Source organism: Lipophrys pholis (genome assembly GCF_963383615.2).
Source record: "Lipophrys pholis genome assembly, chromosome: 13".
In the NCBI taxonomy this organism is placed as follows: domain Eukaryota; kingdom Metazoa; phylum Chordata; class Actinopteri; order Blenniiformes; family Blenniidae; genus Lipophrys; species Lipophrys pholis.
Genome location: NC_137632.1, coordinates 11141360 through 11157808, shown reverse-complemented (window position 1 = coordinate 11157808; position 16449 = coordinate 11141360). Strand labels below are relative to the sequence as shown.

General features: G+C 40.4%; 1 protein-coding gene across 1 annotated transcript; it reads right to left on the bottom strand.

Moving 5' to 3' along the window:
- Positions 1-2474: 2474 nt before the first annotated feature.
- Positions 2475-8099, bottom strand: slitrk5b (SLIT and NTRK-like family, member 5b; the record flags this gene model as incomplete). Its single annotated transcript, XM_080479018.1, has 1 exon — positions 2475-8099. One exon carries the CDS (start codon positions 8097-8099, stop codon positions 5496-5498), a length of 2604 nt encoding a protein of 867 aa, XP_080335144.1. The 3' UTR covers positions 2475-5495.
- Positions 8100-16449: the final 8350 nt, after the last annotated feature.

Genomic DNA, 16449 nt, shown 5'->3' with positions numbered 1-16449 from the left:
ATTCAGTGTTTTGATAAAGACATATTCTATTACATATTCACAGGTGTGAACTGTCTGTTTGTTGTCACTACAAATCGCAGGTCAACAGACATGCCAGGCTTATAACGGTTATAGTGCCACTTCAGGCCAAGATATAAAGAAGGACGTGCCCTTGATGTGATGAGGAGCCATAGGGAAGAAAGGGCTGATATAAAAGAGGTTGAATATCAGGCAGAGACAGAGGTTAATGTGAGACGAGCGACTCTGCAGGGCAGCATTAGAGCAACACTGTATGTTGGTGACTGATGGAAGGAAAACATGATATTCAGACTGGATCATCTTGAACCGAGGAGTATTATTAATTTCTCTCCACACTGGCAGGAAATTTCGGAATGATATTATTCATACAGCCAACTGTCTGACATTGTACTCAAGAAGTGTGAAAGCCTCTTATAAACATCAATTCAGTGTATTCACAACATGGGCTTTTATATCGCCCATTGCCGAAGCTTTTCTCTTTTCCTGATTTGAAATATCATTTTCATGTTCACTCTGAGTACTATAAATGGGAGGATGAGAAAGGATTGTGTCACTTTCCTCAGGTTGGCAGTCATAAGCCTGGATAAGCCCTCATAAATATTAGTGAGACTCACACATACTGTTTCCAGTTGTTGCAAATAAACTGGAAAAATTGAGTCTAAATCCAAATCCCCATCTCTAAGTGTGTGAACGCAACACCATCAGCGCAGCGTCATTTCTTCTTCAGATCAGACTAAGACAATGGACGTTACCCAGACATACATGATTTACAAGCGTCCTGGACATAGATAAAGGGCAGTTTATGGTGGAGATGTGACCCATGAATTATTACTGAAGACTTTTAGTTTTGTACGGAGTTGTGTGAAGGTTTGCTAAAGAAAAATATTGAAAGACGGAAAGTGGATAAAGGTATTGCCATGTTGGTTGGCTGAAGTCCTTGAGGCAAGCATGAATACACTCTGAGTCAATAATTTATGCACACACACACACACACACACACACACACACACACACACACACACACACACACACACACACACACACACACACACACACACACACACACACACACACACACACACAAGCACACAAAGAGAGAGAGAGAGAGAGAGAGAGAGAGAGAGAGAGAGAACTGGAGCAGCGCTGCACAGGGAAACAGAAGACTTAAAAATCTTCAGGGATAAGAACCTAGTCTGAGACTAACATCGATTAAAAAAAACCCAAAAAAAACAAACAAAAACGCACACATGTGTTGCTTGAGCAGATTTTATTCTAGTCTTCACATGGAAAGAAAAATCAAAGAGATTTGAATAAGTCAAATTTCCAATGTGTTTGCTTGCCGATAGACACAAAGACATTTCCTTTTGGTGAATGCTTACAGTCATATGCTGTCTTCACACAGCCTGACACATCTCTTCAAGCTTACATAATGTAGATCTGCCCTAATTTCCTTCTCCCTCGCAAAACTGGGGTCTTCAAGCAGCTAAGCAACACAGCACCATCAATCTGACAAGCAGACTGAGTCAAAGGTGATCCACGGTTAGTTTTTTTTTTTTAATTAAAATTGACAGTTTCAAGAGACAGATCCTTTGTTTGCCACTTATGTCTTAATGTAACACTAACAGGAAATGCATCCAGAAAGTGCTTTATGTACAGTGTGTAAAATTAAAGGATGTGCAAAAGACAGTAATTACACATGCCTCAAAGATCTGAGCTACAAATTTGTTCACACTCTATGCAGGCATATACCTTTTGCTCTAGATTGTTTTTTTTTTTTTCTTTTCTTTTTTTCCCTGTGTCAGGTAATTGGATGTTTCCATGGATACAGGGCTTCCAGAAAGCTATTTCTGCAAAGAATATAGTTTCTCTGCAACTGTGTGCTAGCATACCCATGCAGATGTATTCAGGCTGCACAGTTAAAGTGAGCTCAGCTGGTCTTCACATTTAAACATTGATCACCATCTTGAATGTCATTTCTTTTTCAATAACAAGCTCGATATCAGGCCTCCTCAACGGGATCATTTACCGGGGCCTCCGTTTTGAAATACTCTTCACAGCTTTTCCAGCTCCTGCCATTTATGCAGATGGTGGAACATTTGTGCATGAGAAAGGCTTATTTAATACACACATAAGGATTTGGAAGTTTGAAGTTTTTAGTCAGTGGAACTGAGGAAAAAAAAAAATTTAATAAGTAAGAGGCATCACAGAGCACAGACTGTCATCTTGATTATGTAACCCAGCCCATCTCATTATTTACCATATGTCTAAATTAAACTATGACAGACGCTTGATCTGCACATTTCAATTAGATGTTGCAATTCCAGCGATGCTCTGAAAAATGCCAGTGGGTCTTGTGCAACATTTTAAAATCTGGCCTCCCTGCGCACAGTGGCATTTAATGCACACATCATTGTTCACAGAGTGAAGGGAAGACAAATACACCAGTATATCAAATGAATGCATATCTTTTATTCATTAGCTAACAACTAAAGAAACAGCACACTGCAGATATATTTACCCCACATATTCCTTGTTGTATTGTGTTTTTCTTTTTTCTTTTTTTTGAGATAAGAAACCAGGTTTTTGCTTTTCAAAGATGGTGCGAGTTTGCATAAAAATGCTGACAAAGTGTTCTATTTACACATCAGAGGTTGACACAGAAAATCACTGTTTCATATGAAAATCAAATGAGCAAAAGCAAACATAAGAGCCGGAATAAGAATAAGACACTGACTTCACCTCTTCTTTGTTGCAAATGAATCATCTGCATATATAAACAGGACAGTCACATTTCAATCAAACACATTTTTTGGATTATCAGTTTCTGTCATCTCACATGTGGCAAACTACTTGCATTTGGTCAGTGATTACAAAAACCTGGATGACAAAACATGTATGTTCTTTTTTTATATACAATAAATACGTCATTTGTAATACCTTTCAAAGCTTTAGTCTGGATGTACAAAAAGATAATTCATTAGATTACTGAAACAATCAACCCACTTCCAGCCACTGTTCACGACAAAAACATCATGTATGTGCAATATTTGTAATTGTTTGCAGGTTTACAGTGTTTTTGCCACAAACTTCAAAGCAATTACATCGATTAAAAACAACCCTGTGCAAAGTAGTCGTCATGCTCCACTGTATAGCTTTCAGCCCAGTTTTTCTGACGAACAAGTCAAGTGACAAAATCATCACAAAATGACTGTGAACATGTAAAAGGCAACACACCAAGACTGCATCCTTGGTAAACAGCGTGACTAATGCTGCAGTGTAATACTTGGTGACATGCAGACAGAGTCCAGATACACCATGTCCTCTAATTAGCGGAGTTAAGATGACAGGTTCAGTGCATAATACTGCATATGATGTGAATTACTCTGTGTATTAAACTCTCAGGGAAAGTCACGTTTCTTGGCTTATAGGATTGACCCAGAGTATGCTTAAACTGTATTATGACTGGATGATGTGCTTTGATTCCTTCGGAGCAAAGAATATTTTATGCATAAAGATAACTGATATCAATTCGACTGGCGTCATTTTATTGTGCTTTTCATTCTAATGGCTATATCTCAAGCAGATCTACACACATTTGCTTCAACCCATCAGTCCCTCCCTACAAAGGAAAGAAAGAGATCGCTAATTGCAGTCAAAATGCCTGATTTCATATGACCTCAAAAACAAATAAATGAGACAAACAATGCCAAGAAATTAGACATTATTTTCTTTCCAAGGCAATACGCACAAAGCCAATCAGTATTCCCATAAAAACACAAGTAATTAAAAATACATAAAGTTTTAGAATGAATGAATCATCTGAAATGTGGTACAAAAGTACATTTCATTATTCATGTGTGCTAAAAATTAAAATGAAGAGCTATGAAACGTGACAGCATTCTTAAATGTTGTCCTCATTGCAGTCAGTTGGTGACTGAGCAGTGGGTGTATCCTGTCGAGATTGTCAAAATATAATCCAAATCTGTCCATAGTGCAAGAGGTAAGCACTATGTATGATTTATCAGACCTACTGTAGTTCTATGGCTCTGTGTACGTATATTGTGCAGTTTAGAAAGTGACATCATTGTTGACTGATAGAAGTCAATAGCGTGTTACATGAAAAAAATATATCGTATGGATTTTTGTTCATAAAAATATGTTTATATGGGCTTGAGACCAAGAATCTTTTATGATTCTCTGAGTTTCCCAGGGTGAATTGTGAAGGGATATTTATAGAATAGAATACAAATATTTTATTAATCCCTGGAGGAAATCTTTATCTATTGCAAATACGTATGCTCAAATGCCTAAAACTGAAATACACATTGAAGTTTACTGAGGATTAAATGGTTACAAAAGGCTGCACTATGGACTATCTTTTGATATAAACAAAAGGGGCCAAAGGTTGCATATTACATTTGTTTTTGTTTTAAGATTGCTTTTGTCGTGATGCAAATAAATAGTAAATGATTTAAAATACTTTACGTAAAATTACATATAAACAGTTAAAGCTTATTCTTCAGTCAGTTACAATACATCTAAATGCTGTTATGATTATTATTGTAATTATCTTATGAACCTTTCTGTGAGGATGCATCTTCTTTTTTTTTTTCAATTCAATACAAGGGCAACAACATGTCTTCTTAAACCACAAGCACTGCTGGTTTGAATGCATAAACAACTTGTGGGCCAACTACTGAATTTCCAAAGGATATCCACGAGGAGGGTTCAGTTTATTTTTAGTACATTAATTTGTATTCGCCAAATCTGCAAACAAGAGAGCAGAGATTTAATAGACTCATAATCTGTGGTTTGAGATATCACATTAGAATGATTTTGAATGCAGCTAATATGATCATCCCAAAGCTGTGCATCCTGTAGGACAAAATGACTTGCTTAGTGTGCCTCACTCCGCGTATGGATGTTTAAACACACACATTCAATTTAGTCATTTGTGTTTGTCTCATTTTCATCAAACTTGCAATGACAGAATTGGCCGTCATGAGTGTGTCTGCCATCTCAGTCACAAGAACCTGACTGGTTTATTTAGGGACACTAACATGTCCATCTGGTTCATTACCGCTTCTAAAATGCTGCTAATTTAAGAGTTAAAGCTCAGTCTCAGATTACTGTTGATGATACGACTCTAGGATGTGTTTCATGATAGGATGAGTCATAAAAGCCCTGAATCTGGGGTTGCGTGTTCATATTTACACATTTAAACCAAACTGTTAAAACAACACAGAGATAAAGTGTTAGGTGATACTTTAAAAAGAGCAGTGTCCATATTTTATTTTTTTTTTACGTCCGTGAAGCATGAAGTGAAAAAAAAAAAAAAAAAAGCTTTTCGTTGCTCACAATGTACTGCACCTTGAGAACTTGAGAAAAAAAAAAAAAAAAAAGCCAGTTTATTGTTGTGATTCCTGAATAAACATTACACAAATATGTCCACCCTGACCACCTGAAGGTCAGGATTCCTAAAACTGTGTAAATGTAGTTCGTTTTTCAAGAACCTCAAGATAATCTGGATCAATATGAAGCTTTGCTTTTAGTTCCCAGTACTCGCTCCGGTTGGGCTCCACGTAAACAGTACTTGGCGCTGTACAGTAGAGTATCGTCTGTTGAATTCTCTCCGGCTGCACATATTGATGCCTTGCATCAAAGTCTGAGGTATACTGATTCGATGAATGTGCTGCATGCCTGCACGGCAATGTGCTGCTGTAGCGCCTGTGCTTGTCAGGCTCAAGTACATCTCTGTAGTAGCACGGATCATCTCGGTGTGGGGTGGAGGGCTTGTTAAGAGGCTCTGGAGTGGTGGCACTGTATTCTGAGCTTATTACATTACTGGCTCCCTCTTCATCTGAGTTGCCCAGAAAAGCACCACTCAACTCATCAAAGTCTCTAAATCCATCCACTGATTTATTGTCGTTCGGGGTCTGCGCAGCAGTTCTGCATGCGGGCTCCGTGGGAGGTGGGATATACTCGTACACATGTCCAGCAGAGGTTCTGACTTTGGGGATAGATCCCTTCTTGTAAAGGCCATATTCCATATTGAGAGAGCTGATGCAAGCGTTCATGGAGTTATTCTGCTCGTTCTGGCTCTTTTGATGTTTCTTTTTCATCGCCACAAATAATCCAGCAGCCACAAACACGGACATGATGAACATGAGGAGAAGAGCAAGGATCATCACCGATAAAGGGATGGCGCTGTAATGAGCGTCGGAGTCCAAAGATGTTTCTATGGTGATAGTGCTGCCAGGAAAATATTCCTCAGAGGGTGGGATCATAGACGCTAGTATATCAGAGTTATTAGGGCAGAAATTACTTGTCTTAATGTATCTCATATCCTCTCCAGCTAGTCTCTTAGGGGAGCCGCAGATCACATTGTTTACAACTGTGCCTGTACTAAGCTGCTCGAGCCACATCTTCAGCTCCAGTATGCTGCAGGAGCAATCCCAGGGATTCTCAAACAAATCGACCTGCACCAGTGCTGTAAGCTGATCGAGGACACCACCGACTGGTAAATATCTGAGGTGGTTGTTGCGGAGATTTAGTCTGGCTAGTGTCAAACCGTTGAAAGTACCCTCTGGTAAAGTTTTCAGGAGGTTATTGTTGAGAAAAAGAAGCTGAAGTTTGGGTACATGCAGAAAAGTGTCTGAGGTAACCTCTTTAATGACATTGTATTCTAAATATAAGAACTGCAGGCTCTCTAATCCATAAAAGATATCCGCTGTAAGATGGTCTATCAAATTCCCATTAAGGTAAAGTCTTCTTAGATGTGTCAAATCGGCAAAAGACCTGTCATGTACGCGAGATATTCGATTGTTGCCCAGATGAAGTAAGTCTAATCCAGTTGCCTCGATAAAATCAGATCTCCGAACCACAGGAATGTAATTCCCTGTGAGGTACATCTTTTTTGGATTGTAAGGTTTGGGATGTAAGTCAGAGATATGTTCTATCTTTCGTTCCTGGCAGTTCACGTTCAGGCCAAGGTCTGAAATTTGAAGATTGCAGGTGCAAGCAGTCGGGCAATCTAAAGGCACAGGGGATTTGGTCTGATATGAAATAATTTGGCCATAGTTCTGTGGTTTGTTAGATGGGATGCGAGCAGTTGGTCTTGATTTTAATTTAGCTGACTGGCGAGGTCCCTTGGTGGGTCTTGATGAAGACCGTGCAATTCCAGAAGAAGTGAGGGAAGCTGTAACGAGAGCCGGCGTTGTTCTATAGTATGCATCGGTGCTCAAATGTGGCAGCGGGGGCATCTCATATTCAGCGATGGCTCTCCTCGGGCACAACTCTTGTTTTGAAACCTCATCAAGATCTCTCCCGTGAAGCCGAAAGGGGAACTCACAAACAACATCCCCGACCAGAGCTGTGTACGATATGCTCTCAAGCCAAGTCTTCAGAGCGATCAACTCGCAGGAACAGTTCCACGGATTCTCCTCCAGCTGCAGCTCCACGACACTGTTCATGTGCTCCAGCAGACCTGTGTAGGGAAGCACTTTGAGCTGATTTCCCCTCAAGTCTAAATGCGTCAAGGGTACATGCTGGAAGATGTTTACAGGCAGACTGGATATTAGATTGTCATTTAGAATTAAGACCTCCAGATGATGAAGTCTGCTGAAGGTATTCGGCACCACATGAGTGATGTAATTATAATCGATTTGTAGGTATTCCAAACTTTCAAGGCCAAAGAAAAACTCTTCCTTCAAGGCATCAATTTTGTTATTGTTGAGATGTAATCGCTTTAATCCCTGTAGTCCATTGAAAGCTCCTGCTTCAACATCGGATATTTCATTGTTTCCCAGATGCAATATTGTAAGTCCTTTGTACTCAGCAAATTCATTGGTCGATAGCTTTTTCAGGAGATTTCCAGTAAGCAGTAGATGATACTGAGAGAAGTGCACAGGATTTATGTCTGAGACACTTACAATCCCTCTGTTTTCACAGCTCACAGTAAGGATCCCCTCTCTCTCCTCGCAGGCACAAAGTCCTTCACATATTTCTCCATAATGGCCAAACATTTCAACAATGCACACTGATGTTGCACTTAGCAGAATATAAGGAATCCAGAGATGCATTTTCCAGCAAACGATGGCCAAGCTCACAGTCCTGCTAAGGTATCCTCAATGTCATCTAGAAACAAAAGACACACAGAGTGATGTAAAACCGACAGGCTGCAGTGAAAGCAACTTCAGCAGTGAGTCAAAGCTGCCGTTACCCAGAGGTAACTTCTGCCTGTGTGGCTGCTGATTTACAATAGCTCAAACAAAAGCAGGATAGAAAGCAACTCCTTCAAGCTATCTAAATAACAACATGAAAGGCAAGGTCAGCGCAAGTCATAAGCGTGAAACAAAGGTCTTAAAATCCGCCGTGAGAGGGGATCCACGGTGCATTTGCATGAAAAATGCAATTAAAGAACGGCCTCAGACTAAAACTGTGCAAATTCCAGAAGGTTTGGAGAAATTGTCAAACCAGCATGCACAATGTCAACTCTTTGGAGTAAATACATACCTCACGCACATTGATGGAGATGTAGGCTGTGGGATGTTTCAGCGCATCTTTTCTTTTCTTTTTTTTTTTTTCTTCTATGTTTTAATTTTTAATCCGCCAAATGGGAAACAGGAGCTATTGTACGCGCGCAAGTCCGCCGTCACTAACGCACGAGAGAGGACGAAAGAAACGCTGATCAACCATAACTGCCAACTGCCTCTCTTTAACCACGCTGAGCCGGAGGAGACACTGCTATGCCTGGTAACAAAGTTGCTTATTCTCTCTCTCTCTCTCTCTCTCTCTCTCTCTCTCTCTCTCTCTCTCTCTCTCTCTCTCTCTCTCTCTCTCTCTCTCTCTCTCTCTCTCTCTCGCTCTGTGGGCGCGCGCGCACGCACGGTGGTGGTGGGGGACGTCAAGTCATTTCATGCACAAAACAAAAATCAGCGCACTGGAGCATCGTTCTCAGATATGCATCCCCGAAAAACATGTTGACCTACCTACTGAGAAGATGTCCCCCCCCTTAAAAAATAAATAAATCAATAATTCACCGGACGAGGCGTGCTGCTGCGTTAAACAGCGTGTTAAAAACCGTTTATCATGTCATCCATCCCGAAAACAAAACCTCCCTTACTTTCTCAACATGAGCTTTTCTAGTCATTCTTAACGGGGAAATGAACAGAAACACTTTTTTTTTTTTTTTTTTTTCTTTCAGTCATTAATCAGGGGCCGACCCAGATACATTGAGGGTGGTGGGGGCTGGGTGGTGGGGTAAAAAGACCGTGATGTTTCCACGTGTGACATTTTTCTCTCCAGCATCTGGTTCTGTAGTGCATTTAACAATCAAGCAGTCTAAGCAGCTTAAGTGCTGCAACAACCAACGTTACACAGCCCATAATGTAGTATGGTAAATGGATTTCACTTATAGAGCGCTTTTCAACTGCAGTACCAAAGAGCTTTACGTCATTAATCACATTCACTCCCATTGGGATGGAATTTGGGGTTCAGTGTCTTGCCAAAGGACACTTCAACATGTGGAGATGGGGTGTCGAACCTGCAACCTTCCGATTGGTAGACAGCAGCTCTACTAACACAGCCACCCTTGACACAACATAATAAACAACAATTTTAAATACTGTAATAGCTGCAGCCAATAATCTTATAGTACATAAATAGAACTGTATTACTTGGAAATAAAACATGTTTGAAAGTTTTATGCAGTTTAGTTGAAATAGTGTATGAGATAGTCATCATATTTATTCACTGGAGATAAATGCAACACACTCTCTCAGTCATGGTTGCAGTGAATATTTTACTTTGCTATTACATTACTGGCACGTTATTACATGATTGGATTTATTACATGATTGGTTGTCACAGTGGCGCAAAACAAGAACAATATTCACGACTATCATTTCTTTCTTTCTTTCTTTCTTTTTCCAAAGCAGAGGGTTGCAGTGGGGGAATTTAGCCTGAAACACTTGTGTCACTGTGTTTTTATTGTCACCTGGCAGGAATCGATTGCATCACCGCAACACCGACTTGGCAGGTTTCTTTCTCACGTCCCGGCTGCTATATTTGGTCACTTCACCCAAAATACACGGTTCAAGGGCTTGACTGATCAGACAGCTGTCTGTCCTTATTACCTCTATCAAGCACAAGTCAGGGGTTGTTGGGTTTTATTGGGTCTGAGGGTTGAACACATTTTATGGTGAAGTCAGAGTATTGTGTCAAAATCCAAGTAACAGCATCTGCTGAAAGAGCTATCACACTGATCCCATTATAACTCTTTAAAAGCACCACTAAAGTGCTTATATGGCCTGTGCAGAACAGCTTTGATAATCATGTCACTCCATAATGCATGGACACACCAGGATTTCTTCATGGTGGTGTAGTATTGATCAACTCCCCTCTGCCAGTGACAAGCTTCCCTTGAAAGTATGATATTTTTTTGTTTAGTCCAAATAAATAGTAAACTATGAGTCACAGAGTATGACTCACTGTCCCCACTGAAAGTGTTTGCAGCTACCTGGATGAAAGGCGAGCAGGATTCAGTCCTCGCAGATGTATAATGCGATGGATGTTTCAGCACTTTCATCTTCATTCATCTCGATCTAGCATCTGTTGCAGCCAAGATGTCATGTCAGTAATGTGAAAAGGGAAAAGGTAAAGAAGAAGACCTGTCATGCCCCTCTAGATTTGATGTGGTGGCACTCATGTGGAAACATGTCAAGTATCGTTGCATACTGCTGTGTCCTCATGAAGCCATATCCATCATCCTCTCCACTTGGCTCTTGCTCACATGGGAGGAGAGCAGGCACATCAGGGACACCGCCTGTGGCTCATATTAAAGAGTATGAAGGCTGCATTCAGTGTGCATGCAATTCATTTGTGCTTCTACTTCCAATGCCTTAAGAGATTTCCTCCTCGTAGTGGGTTAGACCCTCAGCTATAGCTGAACCCCGTCATTATGCCACTATTCCTGCATTCATTTGCATTTATGTTTGTTGCAGTATGATAAACAAACTGTGCAGATGGCTGACACTTTATCACACTAAAATAGCTGACATCCCAAATACCTTGAACAATAATTCATTACACTTCCAGATTTATGTGCACTTTTCTGTATTAGCATTTGTTTATAGTTACATGCATGTTAAGATCTCTTCCGGTGACATAATTCATTATTTTCTTCTTGGTTATAATGTGCATGGGGAACATGAGACACACACACAGGCAACGCATGATATGTGGCTCATTTAATATCCCGCCGAGTCTTCCACGACACTGAACATAATCTTCAGCAACTGGGAGTTGTCTCTCCCTACACAACCACTCACGCACCCACACACACATATGCATGCACACTAGGAATCAGCATAACAAATGACTGGAAGTAAAAAAAACAAAAAGGGACGATGACTAACAATTATGTGCTCCAAGGTCAGAAATACACAAATGGAGTTGGAGTCTTGCCACAAACCATGATGGTTAGCGGTTCTGATATATCTTCCTTACAGATGGTAGGTTGCATTTCGTCATCTGTGTCCAGCTGGAGTATACAAGAACACTTGGCTTCCCACTAAACTGTTCAGCCATTGTCTGGCAGTATCCCCGCTGTCCGGGCTCTCACAGGGCTGTGTTGCATGAGAAGAGCTGTTGTAAAGCAAACAAGCATGCAGCGCTGAGTTTGTTTAGGAATATTATGTCACAGCATTACACAAGGACTTTTGGTACTGTAAAAGTAAGTCGCAGTAAATCGACTGTCGCTTTTGTACTAAATGATACATTTGTGACAACACACAAGAAGACGAAAAAAAAAATCTATTCAACATCAAGCACATTATACGTTACAAATATTTGGGCAATCCTTTATGGCAGATGGCTGCACCGTGGTGTAATGGTTAGCACTCTAGACTCATAGCGAGAAGATTGTGCCTTGTGGTCCATGCCAGGCCGTTCTCTGTCGTATATTCTCAATGTCTGGTTTCCTCCCACAGTCAAAAAAGAAAACTGTATTCAAGCTGAACCAGTGATCCTAAATTGTGTTTGTCCTGTAATGTACAGTCCAGCTCGGAGTGAGCCAGGATTGGTTCTAGCTTCCTGTGACCCTGAGGTGGTATAGACGATGGCTTCATAGATGAATGGATTGTAGTAGATCATATTAAATGATAAAATGTTAAATATTACAAGTGTTACTTTCTGTTTTGGAGTTTGCATGTTTGTCCTGTACCTGCGTGGGCTGGGTTCCCCATTTTCCTCCCACAGTGAAAAAAACAAATAAACAAAAAAAACATGCGCCTCAAGGCAACGAGTGAATCTAAATTTCCGATCGGTGAATGTGAGTGCGTGTTGTCTGCCTCTCCTAGTCAGCCCTGTGATGGACTGGTAACTGGTACAGGATGTATCCTGCCTTTGCCTATAGTCAGTGGGGATTGGCTCCAGCGTTCCATGACCCTGAGTTATATTAAGCTGTAGAGAATAAGGATGGATCATTTCTGCAGGGTTTTCTGAAGAAAGAGAAATATAACTTCAATTGATGCAGCTTTGCAAATACAAGCGCTTTTCTTTGTTATAAATGTGTAAATATTAGTGATTTTCAAGTTTATAACAGAGGCACAAATTCAATGTGGGGTCAAAAATCCAAGCATGTATGCAAGTAACTTGGATAAAACACAGCCTACTGAATGTACTTTACAGTAATGATGTGCTATGAACAGGCAATCTGTTCAGTTTATTAAAAAAAAAGCTATTGCTGGACGGACTAATGTACGGATGGACAAATCTTGAAAACATTGGTGACATCCAAAAGGTAACACAAGTGGGCTCTGTAGTGTTACATCTGTTTTCTTTTACAAGGGCTTTGACTATGTGAAATATGAGGGACATGGCAGTTGGAGTACAGCTATAGGTTGTATGTACAAGATTTTTGACAGGTTACACACCAGCCAACTAACCTTTGAGTGATCATGTCAGAGCAAGTCGCAAGAAACTGTGCTTCAAGGTTAGGACGTTGCAGACAGCCTGACATGCTGTATAATCGGCTTGATAATGAGTTTAAGGGTCCACAAAATGATGGGGACAATGAAAAACTGCAGTTGGTGGAACAGTGAATGGAGGCAGACAAAGGACAGACAGGCAGAAGAATGTGAGTGTGTCTGTAGGGCCATGAAAGACGTCTATGAATACAAGCACTTTCAACAACAGGCAGTCGGAGCACATGCCTCCGAGAGTGTCTGCCTGAGTCTGCACTGCCTTGAGGAAGAGAGGGAGGAAAAGATGTTGGCCACATTATCAGCCGTAATGGATGACACCTCCAACCCTCCGCACACATCCTTCAGTGTTGAGTGCAGCTCCTTCAATGACAGGCAGCTCCAATAATAAAAGACACGCTGACCATGTGTGTCAGTCTCTCCCATTGTTGCCACGTTTCTTTTCCATTTTCCATATTTATTATTATGGATTCACAAACAACTCTGGACATACTTTATTATCAAAATCCATCACCGACTGCTCAAGCATGACCGCTGCTGTTTTTCTTTTAGGGACGACATGTTCCAATTTAGAAAAAAAAAACACTCCTCAATCACATTAAGTTAAAAAAAAATAAAAATTAAATAAAGGACTCAGATAATTTATTTCTGCAAAGGACTAAAACTCTGCTTTGTTATTCAGTTTGCTTCTTAAAACCAACGGATCGCCCTTATTCCTGATTAATTCAAACTACACGCATCTGCATAAGCTCTTAGAGTAACCTGTACTCACTTTATCCAGCATGACCGCGTTAAACTTTACACTTTAGAGTTTGCATCATGGATTTGATATGGAAATTCTATTAAACTAGACAGCATAGCTAACAAATACAATAAACTGTGCAAGTATCGGCCACCTTTTTCTTTAGCATCCTACTATATTTACATTATATATACACAAGAATTATAGTATGGTATTTTTCCACAAATACTCATGCCCAGAGTGTCCCTCCCGTTGTGCAAGATTAGACTCCAGCTCATCTAATCTCACTCATTGAAGCAGGCATGAGTTGCATTCATCCATCTACTGCTCCACCTTATCAATCTTGGCCAGCTGATTCCAGCTGGCTATAGGCGAGGGCAGGTCACCCTGGACAGGTCGTCAGTCCATCATTGGGCAAACACACAGTCGTTGCTTTTGTTCTGTTGAAGGACCCGTAAAGAAATCCCCAAAACACAGAAGAAGTACATGTAAACTCCACACAGAAAGGCTCCCAAGCCCAGACTCGAACTGGCATATTCACTGTATTGTGAGAGTACAAACCATTACACAACTGTGACCTTGACTGGGGTGCATTTATGCCTGAGGGAATCTTTGGTGCAAAAGATAATGAGAAATAACAGGAGCCATCTCATTTCTTCCCAGGGACCTTTTGAACATACTCATATGACACCAGGTGGTCCATGAGCCTCAGTGTGCATCCCACTGCTTTTGAAAAGAAACAAAATCAGGGATCAGTTTTTTTTTTTTTTTTATTAGCTGCTGTAGCACCACCTGTTGGTCAAATGTAAGAAATACACCAGTTTAAAACCACCAGTAGCAATTGTAAACAGCAATTTCCATAAACATATGCCACGAGGTGCTTTACACAGTTTTAACCACAGAACAAACAAAATATTTAATAAATAAATAAAACACAGGGTTACAGAAGGCAAACATACTAGTTTGCATAGCAAGTAATGTGAATCCAGATACAGAAGCAGACTTATTATTATTTTATTTTATTCTATTTTTTTTAAAGAAGGCATTTTGATGACTAACCTTGGTTTTGTTTTTGTTTTTTTTTGCTTTTATGTTTTAATCCATGCAGATTAAAAAGTCAGCCTGCAATGAAAAGAACGCTTACAGCCACTCTCTGTTTTTTTGTAATCACCTGTAAAGACACACATTATTATTTTAAATGCCAGGACAAACTGAATTACCCCTTTTGTGTCTGACTTTGCAAAAGGAAACAGTGAATTGGATAATAGAGGGCAGCTTTCTGCTGCAGAGGCGACGTCTGAATGTAATACCAGGCTCAGTGTTAACAAAGCAACTGACTCCAACTCTCTGAAGGTCACAACAGAACGCTGCATCCTTGGAAATGCCTGTACGTAGTCTGAAGTAACAAGTTCGGCAGCCCGCATGTTAGTTCATACTGGTTCACTTTGAAAAGTTGAGGATTGACCGTGTCTGAACGGAAAACAAGTTTTATTGTATCTGTGCAGTTGTGGTTATGATACAATAAATCTTATGGTCATGTGGGCCACACCAAGACTCTCAAAAAGCCATGTCATTTTATATTGAACCTCAAGGTGTCACTGCTGACTTAGGAATGAATTTTGTAAGCTTACCCTGATTATTCCCCTCATTGTTAGTCTTTAGTGTGGGCACTGCGCAGGAGAACATTAGATGATGAAACCTGTTTGAATGAGTCAGTGAAAAGAATAACATTTCAAAACTGACTGCTTGTAGATGGAGCAACACTGTTAAAAGCTGCACTTTCACACGTTTAATGTCAATGTTCTGATTTGCAGCTTTTAGTGACAGTTGTTTTTTTTGGGGGGGGGGGGGGGGTGTAAAATGTACTGGGTTTTATTGTTGAAGAGTAGTGCAGTGCAGACTGTGTTTTTGGAGTGGGTTTTCCCTTTAAGTCTGTCTTCTATTAGTGGTACAGCTTGGGGAAATGCTCCCCTAATTTGATTTGTTTAAAGAAAAAAAAAAAATCTATGAACTCATTTAATTCTGTCACAGTTATTTTGAAGTAAAGCATTGCTAAACTTAATTTGGTTGTGCAGAGGGAAAACATGACACGCATTAATTAGCATTTAGGTATTTTGGAAACATTATGACAAGAAGCATAAAATAATGTTGCCACACTTGGATGACAAATAATATCCACAACACGTTGAGCACCCACTTGAAAATGCTCTGTTTGTGGGCTTCCTGAGAGCAAAGCTATTTACTGTCTTCACAACTCCTGCTCAGGGCTGATGGGAGCAAGATAAAGTCTTGACATGTTCACTAAGGTCAATTGCTGTGCGGTGTCTGTATGTACCCAGATACCAAGAGGGCTTCCTTCCCTCTTAATTAAATACTACATTCACCTTATCTCTGCTCTTCATGCTGACAAGACTCTCCTGTAAACCAGAGATGACTTCTTTGGCTGACAGATCAAATGCTAATTAATAACACAAACAAGCCAAAATTATCCTTCTAGTCTACAACAAACAACTGCTCTGCAGCTCAGAGGAGGCAGCAAAGCTGCAGTGCTATTCTGATGCTGCAAAGGTCTCTGGGGGCTTCAGCTTTGACTCAGTGGACTCAGAGAGGTAATTACCTTGGTCAGAGAGGTCATTGTGGAACAAAATGAAATGGGAGCTAAACTTAGTTTAACCAGGCTGGAGAAAGAGCAATAAATGAAACAGC